Here is a 12,802-nt window from a genome sequence, read left to right as displayed (position 1 = left end):
GATTTGGTCAGGATTTTACCTGCATAAAATCCTGACCAAATCCTGATGCAATCCTGAACGTGGACACATACCCAAAGGGGTGGAATTCCTTTCTTCCCTTGCACGTCCCCTTAAGACTTCTGATCTGAAACACTTGTTAATGATGCATTACTAAGTTGCTGCATCACATTTAGGTCGAAAAGGATTTAATGTTTTTTATTGCTTTAGCTGATTAGGATTACACACAAACCACACGGTGAGGGCAATCGATTATTCTAATGACTATTGTGTGTTTACCAGATGTTGGCTGGCTACGCGGACTTCATGTTCCAAACTGGCATCGTGGACGAAAACCAGAAGGCCTATGTCCAGCAGCAGTGTGACCTGGCGATACAGTATATCCAGCAGCAGAAGTGGATTGATTCTTTTGACGTATGTGTTGGCAATGTACAAATTAATCTTGAATCAAAAGTCAACTTTTTTAAGTTTCAGTCTTGTCACCAAATTCAAGGTACCGTAAATGTAGACATAGATTTTTCTCCGTGGAGCCTGATTTGTGCTAAGTGTTCTTGAGGTTAGATTTCTTTATTATGCATTTAAATTGCTCTACTTCTAATGTCTTGCAATAACTCAGGACAATTTAGTTGAAAGTAAATTGATCCAGTAGTTACAGATAAAACAACCTGAGCATGTAAATGCCTTACAGATGTTGCCTTACTTGGCTCTGACCCAAGCTCGGTCCATGACATTGCATTCTCCAGCTCAGTGTATCCTATGCCTTACCAGTTACCTTCAGTGGGAGAACAGTAGCTCTGTTTAATGTATTGGGGCCTTAACTCTACATGTGATTAGCTGTGTAGGATTGATCATCCAATATTGGTGTGATTAGACAACAATTTAAAGGTTAGGATAGGTCATCAGTATCGGACCTGTGGGGGTGACACCCAGTACCCTCACTGATTAACTGTTTGTGGTGGCAGCCATATGTAATCTTTCAGAATGGAGCAGCTTCAGCTGTATAGCGGCCGTGTGCTGTATGAACAGTACCAAATGTCACGGGCTTCTAGTTCTTCCCTCTCCGCTACATAGGGGATGACATTTGGTGCTGTTAAGATTCACATCTCAGTAATTGGCTGAATACAGATTTTACCCAGAAATTGAGAATAAAGAACAGTCCTTTAAGAGCAAGAAGCAGATTTCTCTGATAAACTAATATATCTTATTTTCATGTGTGCGATTGATTTATGGAATAAAAATAAAACAAGGTTACACTTTAAGGTTAATGCACCTAAGGATCCCCATATACAGGTTTCATTGTTTTATGCTTTTTCTTCCTGTGCGGTCATAGCGATTACTTTCTATTCAGACTACTCTGCTCCCTTAGGACTACACTTCCCATCATTCCTTGTGCTGGGCTGTAAGCCACCAGTGAGAACAGACCTGTAACTCCACCTAAACACTTCCTACTCCTCTTCCAGAATCACACAGCCCCTGCAGCATCTCCTGGTTTGTACAATGCTTATCTATGGCAGTTAGTTCACATGACACGTGTACAGTAGTACAAGGTCTTCACCTTGTACTGTAACAAAGACGAGTTTGTGCTACATCTGAGCACTGTGATTTCACAATATTGTTTCTGGTCTTGCATAGCACTGTAAGACCAACTATACTGGCTTGACATTGAACAAGTGTCATGTTTGACTTGGGATAAGGTTGTGAGGATTCCCTGGATTCCTGTTGGTACAAACACAATGCAATCCTCATTATTGCACCTATACATGTTTGTCCAAGGATGCCAATTTCAGCAGGATCGGCCGATCATTGCGTGTCTTAAGAGTGGTGTTGGTGGGGGAAAAGAAATTTTCAACAGCAGATCCTTGTAAAGCAGGAAGATGCCATAACCACCAGTGTCTGGCAGCGACTCTCATAGAGAACAGAGGGAGGAAGCTCAGACAGGAGGTGTCAGTCTATCCTGCAGTGATCTTTTATTTGGTCCGCTTGTCATCACACAGGCACAGGCTCTGATTTTTAATTGGGTCTGACATTGTGTACTCGGGTCTTAATGTATTAGTCCCATCTTACACCTGCACTGCTCTTATTAAGGGACGTGTTGCTTTCATGAATTTGATGCATTTTGTGGCTGCTGTGCACATCTACCAGAAATGTTACTGAAGTCAGGGGCTGTCTTGTATAATTTCTGACTTGGTTAATGGTGTAAATTCTGATTTATTTTCCTGGGTGTGCTTTGTCATGTGGTGTTGCATTCCACACAAGCCCACGTTAGCAGAGCTGGTTGGCACAGAGGGAGGAATAAACTCCAAAAGTGACAACGTGTGCCCCTTTAAAGGTCTTAATTTTTTTTTTTTTTTTTTAGAACTCAAAGTTGTTATGCCAGAATTTTGTTCAACACCATGGACCTGATTTTAATCAATGTAGGCTAAACTGCAGGAAAGCTGTAAATTGAAGGTTGTGAAACCATAATCCTCCATGGCGAAAGATGCTCCTCAAAAAATGACGTGTGTTTTGCCATGTGTTTAGTGTTGGTGCATTAGTTCCATGGTTTTAGTGAACGTTAGATGCTTTGTAGTTCTGGCCAGAAGATCAGTTTTCATCCAATTAACAGTGATGGCCTCAAGTCTGTCACTAGATTAGTCTGTCCTGTGTTTTGCATTGTATAACGGTAACATGCTCCGCAGCTTTGTAATAGGGATACTTGGTACATGAGGAGCATGGAGTAATATCCCTGCTGGCCCTTACAGTGTTGTGGTGCTTCTGGAATCGGTCATTGTCTTACACACAGCGCTGCGGAGGCGTAGTTGATTTGTATGACTAGTGTATGGATTACTTTGTAATGGACTTGTTGTCTCCAGGGCTGTGGACTATGTAGGTTTCATTCACTTTAGCAAGTTACTAGATTTGTCGTTGGTTGTATTGGCACTTTTGTCTCATCATTGACCCTGATGGCAGACCTGGCAGCCTTCTTAGGCCTTCATCTGCCAGCACTACCAATCTATGCCCCTGGATTGTATTGTAGTAAGGGATTGATGGGATGACTGAGGGAGCTCCCCATGTTTACGCCTTACATGTTATGGCACCTATTGACTGCAGCATCTAAGGGGTTAAACTGCCAGAAACCTAGGAGTCTATTACAGCCAGCTTCTGCTGTGTATGGGATGAGCTGAACACTAGAGCCGAGTGCTTTATGCATCCACTGCAATGTCTGCTTCCCGTAGAGGGAGGTAAAGGCACTTCCCACATGTGGTGTCTAGCTCGTGTGTATTCTTGCTACTTGGTGTTCCAGAAATATAAATAAATATAAATTTATTTATGGACTTTACCAAAGGTACATTGCTCAGAGCATGCAAAAGACACCCCTTGAGAGTCCCATTACCCACAACCCCTTGCTAAACGGCACAAACTACAAAGACCGTATCTCTAGCTCCTTTACAAAAATAAAATAAAAATACTATGGAGCAGCAGGATTAAAATAAAGAGCAAATCCTACCAATTTTAAAACTGACAGGTTTTCTTTAAACCCCTATGTGCCAAGTCATTGTACCCACAGTGGGGTAATCAAAGGAAAGGCTGAGATACTTGCCAGTCACTGGACTCTATTGATTGGGGTTTTTTTTTTTAATTTTTTTTTTCCTTACTTGTAGGTATTTGACGCATTAATGAATGGCTACCGGGCTCCATATCCTTCCTTCTATCTAAATGTTACAGGCTGCACAAATAGCTTCAACTTTCTGCAATGTCAGGTAAGTGTCACTGATCTAAATGAGGTCTGTAATAAACTTAAAGGGACAGTCAGCACAGAATCACTGTTCAAACAAAGCCCTGCTGCTGTCATGCCGGGGCCAGTCATTTGTATACACCTTCCCACCTGCTTGTTTTCCTTCTCTGCCCTTCTCTGGCTCTATGAATCCAGAGCTGTCGGATGGGTGTGAAGATGGAGGGGGGAACAAGCAGGTGTGTGTGTGTGTGTGTGTGTGTGTGTGTATATATATATATATCCGGCCCCGCCATGATGCACAGAGCAGCGGTACTTTATTTCAGCAGGCATTCTGTGCTGACTGTTATGATCCGGTGACCCTGGGGCCGCATGAGACTATCTCTGGAGTAGGTGGTACCTGTACTGACCGCAATCCTAATACTGACACCGCAACTAGAAGTAGCCGTGGGATGTACCTAACCAGGCCTAGACACCTCGACACAGCCGGAGGACTAAATACCCCTAAAGATGGAAATGGGAAATCCTATCTTGCCTCAGAGCAGAGCCCCAAAGGATAGGCAGCCCCCCACAAATATTGACTGAGTTTAAGAGGAAATACGTACACAGGCAGAAAAGAGTTTAGCAAAAGAGGCCCTTCTAGCTAGATAGAAAGGATAGGACAGAATTCTAAGCGGTCAGTATTAAAACACTGGAAAATTCCACAGCAGAAAATACAATATGCTACATCTAACTAAAGACATAGGATGTATATCTGCATCTCCAGAGAAACCAGCATGACAGAAAAATCCAAACAAGTCAAGCTGGACAAAAACACAATAGATTGCACTGCACATAAAAGCACACTGCATGCGTGCTACAGAGAACCAAAACAAGGCACTTATCTTAGCTGAAATGACAGCAGGGCAGTGGAGCCAGACAGATGCAATCCCTCCAAGATACAATGGACAACTGGCAGGGATTGATGGATCCCACAAACCTAAATACCTAATAGAGCTGCAATAAGCAGAAACACCTGCCCTGGCCTATAATCCAGAGACCACTGCACTACCACTAACAACCACTGGAGGGAGCCCAAGAGCAGAATTCGCAACAGCTGACTGTCCCTTTTAACACTGGCACATGTATCCAGGACGGGTAGTTCTACAGCGTTGAGTAGAATACATTTTGTCTAAGGTGTCCAGACATGAGCAATAACATACATTTCATGCATCTTGAAGTCCAATGTAGGAGTCCCGTTTCATCGGCTTGGATAACTGCACCCTATAAAGGGGTTACTTGTTCCCCTACTGCACCTCTCCTGCACGCCACATGACTGGAGGCGCTTGTGACCAGACACATCAATCATTCTCCTCTGCTTAAAATGGATGTCATGGTGGGGGGGTTCTAAACCTGGGACCTCCACCGATCAGTCGTCAGTGCAAGCAGTGGTCAGAAACAAGTAGTTGCAGAGCTGAACTGCTTAGTTACCGCTGCTGAGTACTGCGGATCCTCCTCCTTTCTGCTGGCCGTGGCTAAATAATTGATGGAGCTGTACTGTTCAGGTGAGCAACTACTTGCATTTGGCCAGTGCTGAGAACTGCTGACTCTCTGGGGGTGCTAGGCCCCTACAGTCTGTTTTACTCATTTGAAAGGGACTGTTGGCACAGAATGACTGTTCAAACCAACCACAGGCACTCTGTGCTTCAGTTGGGCCAATGATTTAACAACACCTTCCCACCTGTGTGGTTTCCATCTAAACAAGCAGGTGGGAAGGTGTAATCAAACCAAGCTCCACCGCTTCACAGCAGGGCCGAACACTGAATCTGTGTAGACTGTACCATCTTTTTAAGGCTAGGTAATCCATATCGCCTTAGTGGAACAACCTTTATCCCCTTCCCGACACTTGGCCTACTAGTGCGTCATATGTCTGGTCCCTGTTCTTATGCAAGCTGAGGAGCTGTGCATCCATTATCAGTGGTTGCAGCTCTGCCTGTTGCTAACCACTTGCTGCAGTCAATCTCTAAGAGCAGCCATTACCGTGCGGGGCCTGGTGTTGCGCAGTTACATGCACCCATCGAGCCACTCATCCCCCCCCCCCCCAACACGACCAGATTGTGGGCTGTCAATGCATTGCTATAGCAGCTGGCTCTGCTGAAGACGGCAACTGTCCCTGCCATGACTGAGCTTCTTTGAAGACCAATCTGTGCCTGGTCATAATTCAATATACACATTTGCAATACGATAGTATATGGAGTACAAGTAACTGTATGACCTTGGGATCATGTTAGACTAAAGCTGAAATTCTGGTTTAGTTTTTTCAAGCTTTCCCACCCATAACCACCTTATGATTGTTACAAAAATGTGCCTATTTTGTATTGCTCTAGCAATAAAGGTCCAAGCTATCAAAAATATTTGATATTATGTAACAATAAAAAAAGCTCTAAAACTGAACGTTTTGGTAGCACTCTACAAAAAAGAAATGCAATAAGTAATCCAAAAAACATCAGTTAATGTAAATCCATTAACCCTTAATGACCGTCAATAGGTCTTTTAACTGACCTAAGAAACAAGCAGATAGCATCCCCATACAGGTGACCATCCAGCAGCTGTCCACTATAGCTGACTACTTGCTGTATCAGCCGCGTTCCGTGTTTGCACTGTCCAAATCTGTTTAACCCCTTAGATGCTGCTGTCAATAGTGACTTCATCATATAAATGGTTAACGGTGTGGGGGCTTCCTCTTTATCCCCATCAGCACCCTCAGATCATGATTTTTGTGGTCCGGATGTTTGCGATGGCAACTCGTGGCCAAATAGCAGCCTTAGGGTATGTGTCCACGTTCAGGATTGCATCAGGATTTGGTCAGTATTTTACATCAGTATTTGTAAGCCAAAACCAGGAGTGGGTGATAAATGCAGAAGTGGTGCATATGTTTCTATTATACTTTTCCTCTATTTGTTCCACTCCGGGTTTTGGCTTACAAATACTGATGAAAAATCCTGACCAAATCCTGATGCAATCCTGAACGTGGATGCAGCGCCCCAGAGTCCTGGTCGTTGCAGTACTGTGGCTCCGCCACTAAGGGGAGCCATGGTGCGTTCGATGGCACTGAAGGAGTTCCTCCAATCAGGTATCACAGACACCAATATGTTTCACAGCTGGGCCTCCGGGGGGAGCTAAGGGTGCTATTCATTAGGCCACTCCCCACCATAGTGGGTAAACTGGGGGTCAGGCAGGAAGTTAGTAGAGAAAGCTGACTGGATCGAACGAAGCAACACCTAGTGAGAGAGGGTGTTGTGGAGGAAGAGACAGTAGGGTCTCTGCCAGGGGTGGGATCCTGGCAGAGGCTTGGCATTGAAAGAACGCAACGGGACCGTGCCTGCTCAGAATAGCGGCGGTGCCCTAAGAAAGGATTAGAAGCGAGATAGATTGTGCTGAGTGAGAAACGAAATCAAGCAGAAGGAGAATACCAGCAGGGGTTTTGTTGAAAGAGGCAGCACCTTGCTGAGGCGCATTACCGGTGGCCGGAACGCCGAGGGAGTGGAATAATATACAGCTTTAAGCCATACTCCAAACAGCAGCAGGACAGTCAGTCTCAGGCGGGCTGTCTACCACATATCACCTATGAAGTCTTGGGGGGCAATTGCGGGAGAGGGGCGTCTCTAGGGTCCCGGAAGAACTCCAGGCCTACCTGACAAACGGGTGCCGTTCTTACTGTAACATCAGGAAGGGACGGAAGATTAGCAGAAGATCAGTTAATCGAGTTGTGAGGGAACTTAAGAAACAGACACAACAGTTGTGGGGTACTTTCCGTAAGCACAGCAGGGAAGGACCGCAACACATAGCGCTAAGAAGGAAGGCACTGATTTCCACCTGTGAGGAGAACTCTGGAGGTGCCATTGGACCGGCCGGACTTGCGCAGCCTGGTGGACCGGATTCCGGACTGAGGACCGAGAGATCTCCAGTAAAGAGGTAAAGAGACTGCAACCTGGTGTCCTCGTTATTTACCGCGACCTGCACCCCACAACTGCACCGCTACACCACCGTTAACAGCACCTATTTGCAACGGACGTCCCCCACTGACAGACAGGGCCACGGACCGGGTCTAGCCACCGTGACAACCCCAGGACTGAGATCCCAGAGGCCCGGCTCCGGGTACCCCTCGGCCCTGCGGCGGTGTGGGGGCGCTCCGCAACTTGGCGTCACGAACAGGATCTACTTAAGCCTGAAGAATCAGGTCATGTGTGCCTAGAGACTGTGATTTACTGTACTTGTACTTTATTGAGAGACTGTGTGCCATTTGCCGCCAAAATCCGCCGCCATTGCAGCGCTGAGGAGAGCGCAGGAAGAGAAGAGGGGCGTGGAGTGGGCGTAGACAAGTTGGAGAGCGCGAACAGCAATGGCCGCCCAGTCTAAATATTTCTGCACGGTGAGGACGTGTCCGTCAGCAGCAGAGATCCGCCTCCTAATTCTTAATGGGGGGCGGAGGCAGAGAAAACGAAACCGCTCCCGAAGGAGAGAGCGGGAAAAAGACCAGGAAGTGACCCGCGTGGAGGACGCTATGGCCAGCAGCTCCGAACCCGACAGTGGGGTTGAAGTGGAAGTCTCCCCCGACTACCCGGATGAGCCCAGTAGCCCGTCCTCCGTGGATAACACCAGATTCCTGAGAGCTGAGATGGAGGACTTATATAACCAGCTCCTCCAACTGAATGTGAGAGTCCAGGCTCCGCACCCGGTGGAGCCGGTAGAGGGTTCCCGGACATCGGAGTTCTCACCGGAAGAACCAGCGGGACCTGCTACGGAAAGTGAACTCGTACCAGTTGGTGAGTCCGCCGATCCTGCCCCGCCAGCCGAGGGTGTGTTAGTGGGTCCTGTAGCGGCACCACCTCTCCCGGGAACCCATAGACTCCAACGCCTGCTACCATGGGAGGAAGCCACGGGCATGGAACACCGTATGCGAGCCCCAATCACCCCTACTCCCTTGCTGTGTGAGGTCCACGCGGAGCGCACGGTGTGCCGCTGGGTGAACCCCGGATCCAATCTTATGGGGTTCCCCGGGGTGGAGACCCAGAAGGGGGAGATGGTACAGGCCCTAAGCTGGGAGGAATACCAAATCCAGCTAGAACATCGGTGGCGAGAGGAGGAGAAAGTACATCAGGCTGGGCGGGAGGCCCACCATCAAAAGGATTTGGCGGTCAAGGATCGGGCCCGCAAGGACCCCACCACTCACCAGGCCCCGCGCAGGCAGGGCATCGTCACCACCTTTAAGCTCCAAGGAGGCTGGGGCTTTATTAAGGAACCGGGGCTATATGCGGAGATCTTTGTCAACCGACGGGATGTTGAGTCACACCTTAGAGAGGGCCACCCCGATCGGGACCTCTACCCGGGGGATAGCGTTACTTACACCCGGCATTTTGGGGAAAAGGGGTGGTTTGCTCTGAACGTCTACAAGAAAGAGAAACCAGCCCCTGTAGCCAAGGTGCCACCGTGTGATCGATCCGTAACCACCCCGGTCGGCCCCACCTGTCTGATCACAGAACCTGCGATCTGCCGCATGACCCCCGCAACCACCGTAGTGGCCAAGGAAGTGCCTTTCCAAGTGACCAATGTTCCTGATGTACCAGCGCAGAAAGACGTGGGAACGCAGACCCTCATCACCGCACACGATCTGGTTGTGCAACAGACCCGCACCCATGGGGTGTACCTGGCCGCAGGAGTGAATCTGGAACCTGACCTGCCTGTATTGCAGGGGTTCCCCCGCCAGGTGGCGCCTCGTGGGGGATTCTGAATTGAATGCTCTTTTATGAAAATGTAAATAGTTACTGTTTGTTCTTTAAGTTGCTGCTAAACCCGTCCAGGGTAAACTTTAAAAAGGTGACCCCTTTGTTGACCCGGGGTCACTATTGTTGTTTTCTTGAAGTTTTGCACAAAGTTACACAAACTGCGAAATCATGGACTGTGCATGATTTGAACTTTCTTGTAAATAGTTTGCACCTTCTTAAAGGTGCTTCCTACTGGTTTTGTTTAAAGACATTTTGCGAAGATACCATTCCGGAGCCTTTGCATGGACTGGTAGGCTGAGAAGAAGAGCTACCTCAGAAAGACTTGATCTCCTCTTAAAGGGGAGGTTAGAATTGAACTTGAAAGTGATACTGTTTTAGAACAGTAATGTCGAGATAATGCTTTGAAGAAAATGTAACTGTTTTTCATGGAAAAGTTATGTGTGTTTAATTTGTTTAAAATGTGAAACCTAGATAATGTTCTTTGAAGAGAAAGATGCAGAAAGCCCGTAGGGGTAGATGTAGAGTTCCGTTTAACTGAAAGTAAAGAAGTAATAACGAAGGTGAGGATAGAAGGTAAACCCTGCGTCCCCATAGAAAGTTAGTTCGTTACTAAGGACAGAAAGTAGACCCGTAGGGGTTAGTGAGTGAGTCCTTATAGGAGCCAAGCAGAGTGGGCTCCATGCTCTCAAATTGAAAGGAATGTTATGTCTATACTATGTATAGTAGAGAAAGGCAGTAGGCCCTGGCTGAACGGGGCGGTCCTGTAAAAGAAAGGAGAGGCAGTAGGTCTGGTGCCATAGGGACAGGCGGTCCTGCAGGTTCAAAGTAGGAGAATGTGAAGTTACCTTGCCCTGTAATGTGATTATAGGAAGGCCTTTGATAAACTAAGAGTGTATGTTTCTTAAAGGCAATGTTAATTTATTGTTCCAGCAATTGCACTTAGTAGAATACCCGGTTGGGTAATGAGAGTTAATTGTAGCCTGTTGCTATGATATTTGATTATGTTTTGTAACGTTAAAAGTGTCCTCACCTCCCATAAAGGGAAGCCTGTTCAAGTATGCTTATTGTTTTGCACTCAACAAATTTGTATGTCTTTTTGCTAACCTGTATTGTTGTTTTCTTCCCAGTCCCGGAGTACTGTGTTTAACCAGGGGGGAGTGCAGCGCCCCAGAGTCCTGGTCGTTGCAGTACTGTGGCTCCGCCACTAAGGGGAGCCATGGTGCGTTCGATGGCACTGAAGGAGTTCCTCCAATCAGGTATCACAGACACCAATATGTTTCACAGCTGGGCCTCCGGGGGGAGCTAAGGGTGCTATTCATTAGGCCACTCCCCACCATAGTGGGTAAACTGGGGGTCAGGCAGGAAGTTAGTAGAGAAAGCTGACTGGATCGAACGAAGCAACACCTAGTGAGAGAGGGTGTTGTGGAGGAAGAGACAGTAGGGTCTCTGCCAGGGGTGGGATCCTGGCAGAGGCTTGGCATTGAAAGAACGCAACGGGACCGTGCCTGCTCAGAATAGCGGCGGTGCCCTAAGAAAGGATTAGAAGCGAGATAGATTGTGCTGAGTGAGAAACGAAATCAAGCAGAAGGAGAATACCAGCAGGGGTTTTGTTGAAAGAGGCAGCACCTTGCTGAGGCGCATTACCGGTGGCCGGAACGCCGAGGGAGTGGAATAATATACAGCTTTAAGCCATACTCCAAACAGCGGCAGGACAGTCAGTCTCAGGCGGGCTGTCTACCACATATCACCTATGAAGTCTTGGGGGGCAATTGCGGGAGAGGGGCGTCTCTAGGGTCCCGGAAGAACTCCAGGCCTACCTGACAAACGGGTGCCGTTCTTACTGTAACATCAGGAAGGGACGGAAGATTAGCAGAAGATCAGTTAATCGAGTTGTGAGGGAACTTAAGAAACAGACACAACAGTTGTGGGGTACTTTCCGTAAGCACAGCAGGGAAGGACCGCAACACATAGCGCTAAGAAGGAAGGCACTGATTTCCACCTGTGAGGAGAACTCTGGAGGTGCCATTGGACCGGCCGGACTTGCGCAGCCTGGTGGACCGGATTCCGGACTGAGGACCGAGAGATCTCCAGTAAAGAGGTAAAGAGACTGCAACCTGGTGTCCTCGTTATTTACCGCGACCTGCACCCCACAACTGCACCGCTACACCACCGTTAACAGCACCTATTTGCAACGGACGTCCCCCACTGACAGACAGGGCCACGGACCGGGTCTAGCCACCGTGACAACCCCAGGACTGAGATCCCAGAGGCCCGGCTCCGGGTACCCCTCGGCCCTGCGGCGGTGTGGGGGCGCTCCGCATGGACACATACCCTAAAGCCTATAATTAAGCAACATGTCTGAGAGAAGTGTCATGATGGTAATTAATTCAGTTACAGTTCATTTGTTTTGATAAGTATATTCTGCTTAATATAATATACTTTATATGCATCAAACTGTCCTAATTACACACAATGGCACACTGGTATCAATTCACTAAAATGATCTATTAGCTTCATCAAAGATTTTTTCTGCACTGTTACTACCAGTTGTACAAATTACATGCCCTTATTAAATAAAAGCGCATTTTAATTTTCTCATTCTTGAGCTGAACATATAATAAAGTCTGATGGCTGTTGTAACCTGTTAAGAAGTTAGACATTTAGGTGCTAAAAATACATTTTTCATTCCTGTTATGTCACTTTGCATTAATTCCTGAAAATCATTTGAAGGGTTAAACTACCTGACACCATTTTAAATACTGCACCCCCGACATATTGAAAACTGCCAGGGCCGTTTCTTCAACAGGGCGGGCAGGGCGGCCACACGGGGCGCCGTGGGGCCGGGGGGCGCAGGAGAGGCCTCGGGCCCCGGTGGTCCCCTGCCCGCTGCTGCTGCTGTTTAAGGGCTGTCAGGGGCGCGGATGCCGCGCTCAGTGCTGAGCGCGGGCGCGCCCTGCCCGAACTCAGCTGCAAATCTGACAGCTGAGCGGTCAGATCATCGCCTCGCGTCGCCGCGCCCCCCCCCCCGCACCGCACATAATGGTTGCGGCCACCTCGGCGCCGCCACTCACCTCCGCTCCGCGCTGGATGAACAGCGAGAATGAACAGCCAGGATGAGGCAGCTCGGCCACTCCCACACTGATAGTATTATTTTCGGTGCCGGGGGGGGGGGGGGGGGGAGAAATTTCCTACTCTCGCCCTGTGTCATTTTTGGGCTAGAAACTGCCCTGAAAACTGCTATCACTTTTGGAGGTTTCCCAATATATGGGACCCCTAAAGGCAGTTCAAACATGGACATGGTCCCTAAAAATTTTCTAAACTTCCTTGA

The 12,802-nt window shown here is 47.8% G+C and overlaps 1 protein-coding gene across 1 annotated transcript in view; it reads left to right on the top strand.

Moving 5' to 3' along the window:
- LOC143781909 (putative serine carboxypeptidase CPVL) overlaps positions 1 to 12,802 on the top strand; it is a 75,813-nt gene that overhangs the window by 29,239 nt on the left and 33,772 nt on the right. The window contains exons 8-9 of the mRNA XM_077268836.1: positions 280 to 411; positions 3,639 to 3,737. Of these exons, the coding sequence (XP_077124951.1) occupies positions 280 to 411; positions 3,639 to 3,737 (231 nt within the window). The remainder of the gene's footprint in view (positions 1 to 279; positions 412 to 3,638; positions 3,738 to 12,802) is intronic.

This window comes from Ranitomeya variabilis, chromosome 6 (assembly GCF_051348905.1).
Source record: "Ranitomeya variabilis isolate aRanVar5 chromosome 6, aRanVar5.hap1, whole genome shotgun sequence".
NCBI classification, from domain to species: domain Eukaryota; kingdom Metazoa; phylum Chordata; class Amphibia; order Anura; family Dendrobatidae; genus Ranitomeya; species Ranitomeya variabilis.
This window is presented reverse-complemented; position numbering and strand designations above follow the sequence as displayed.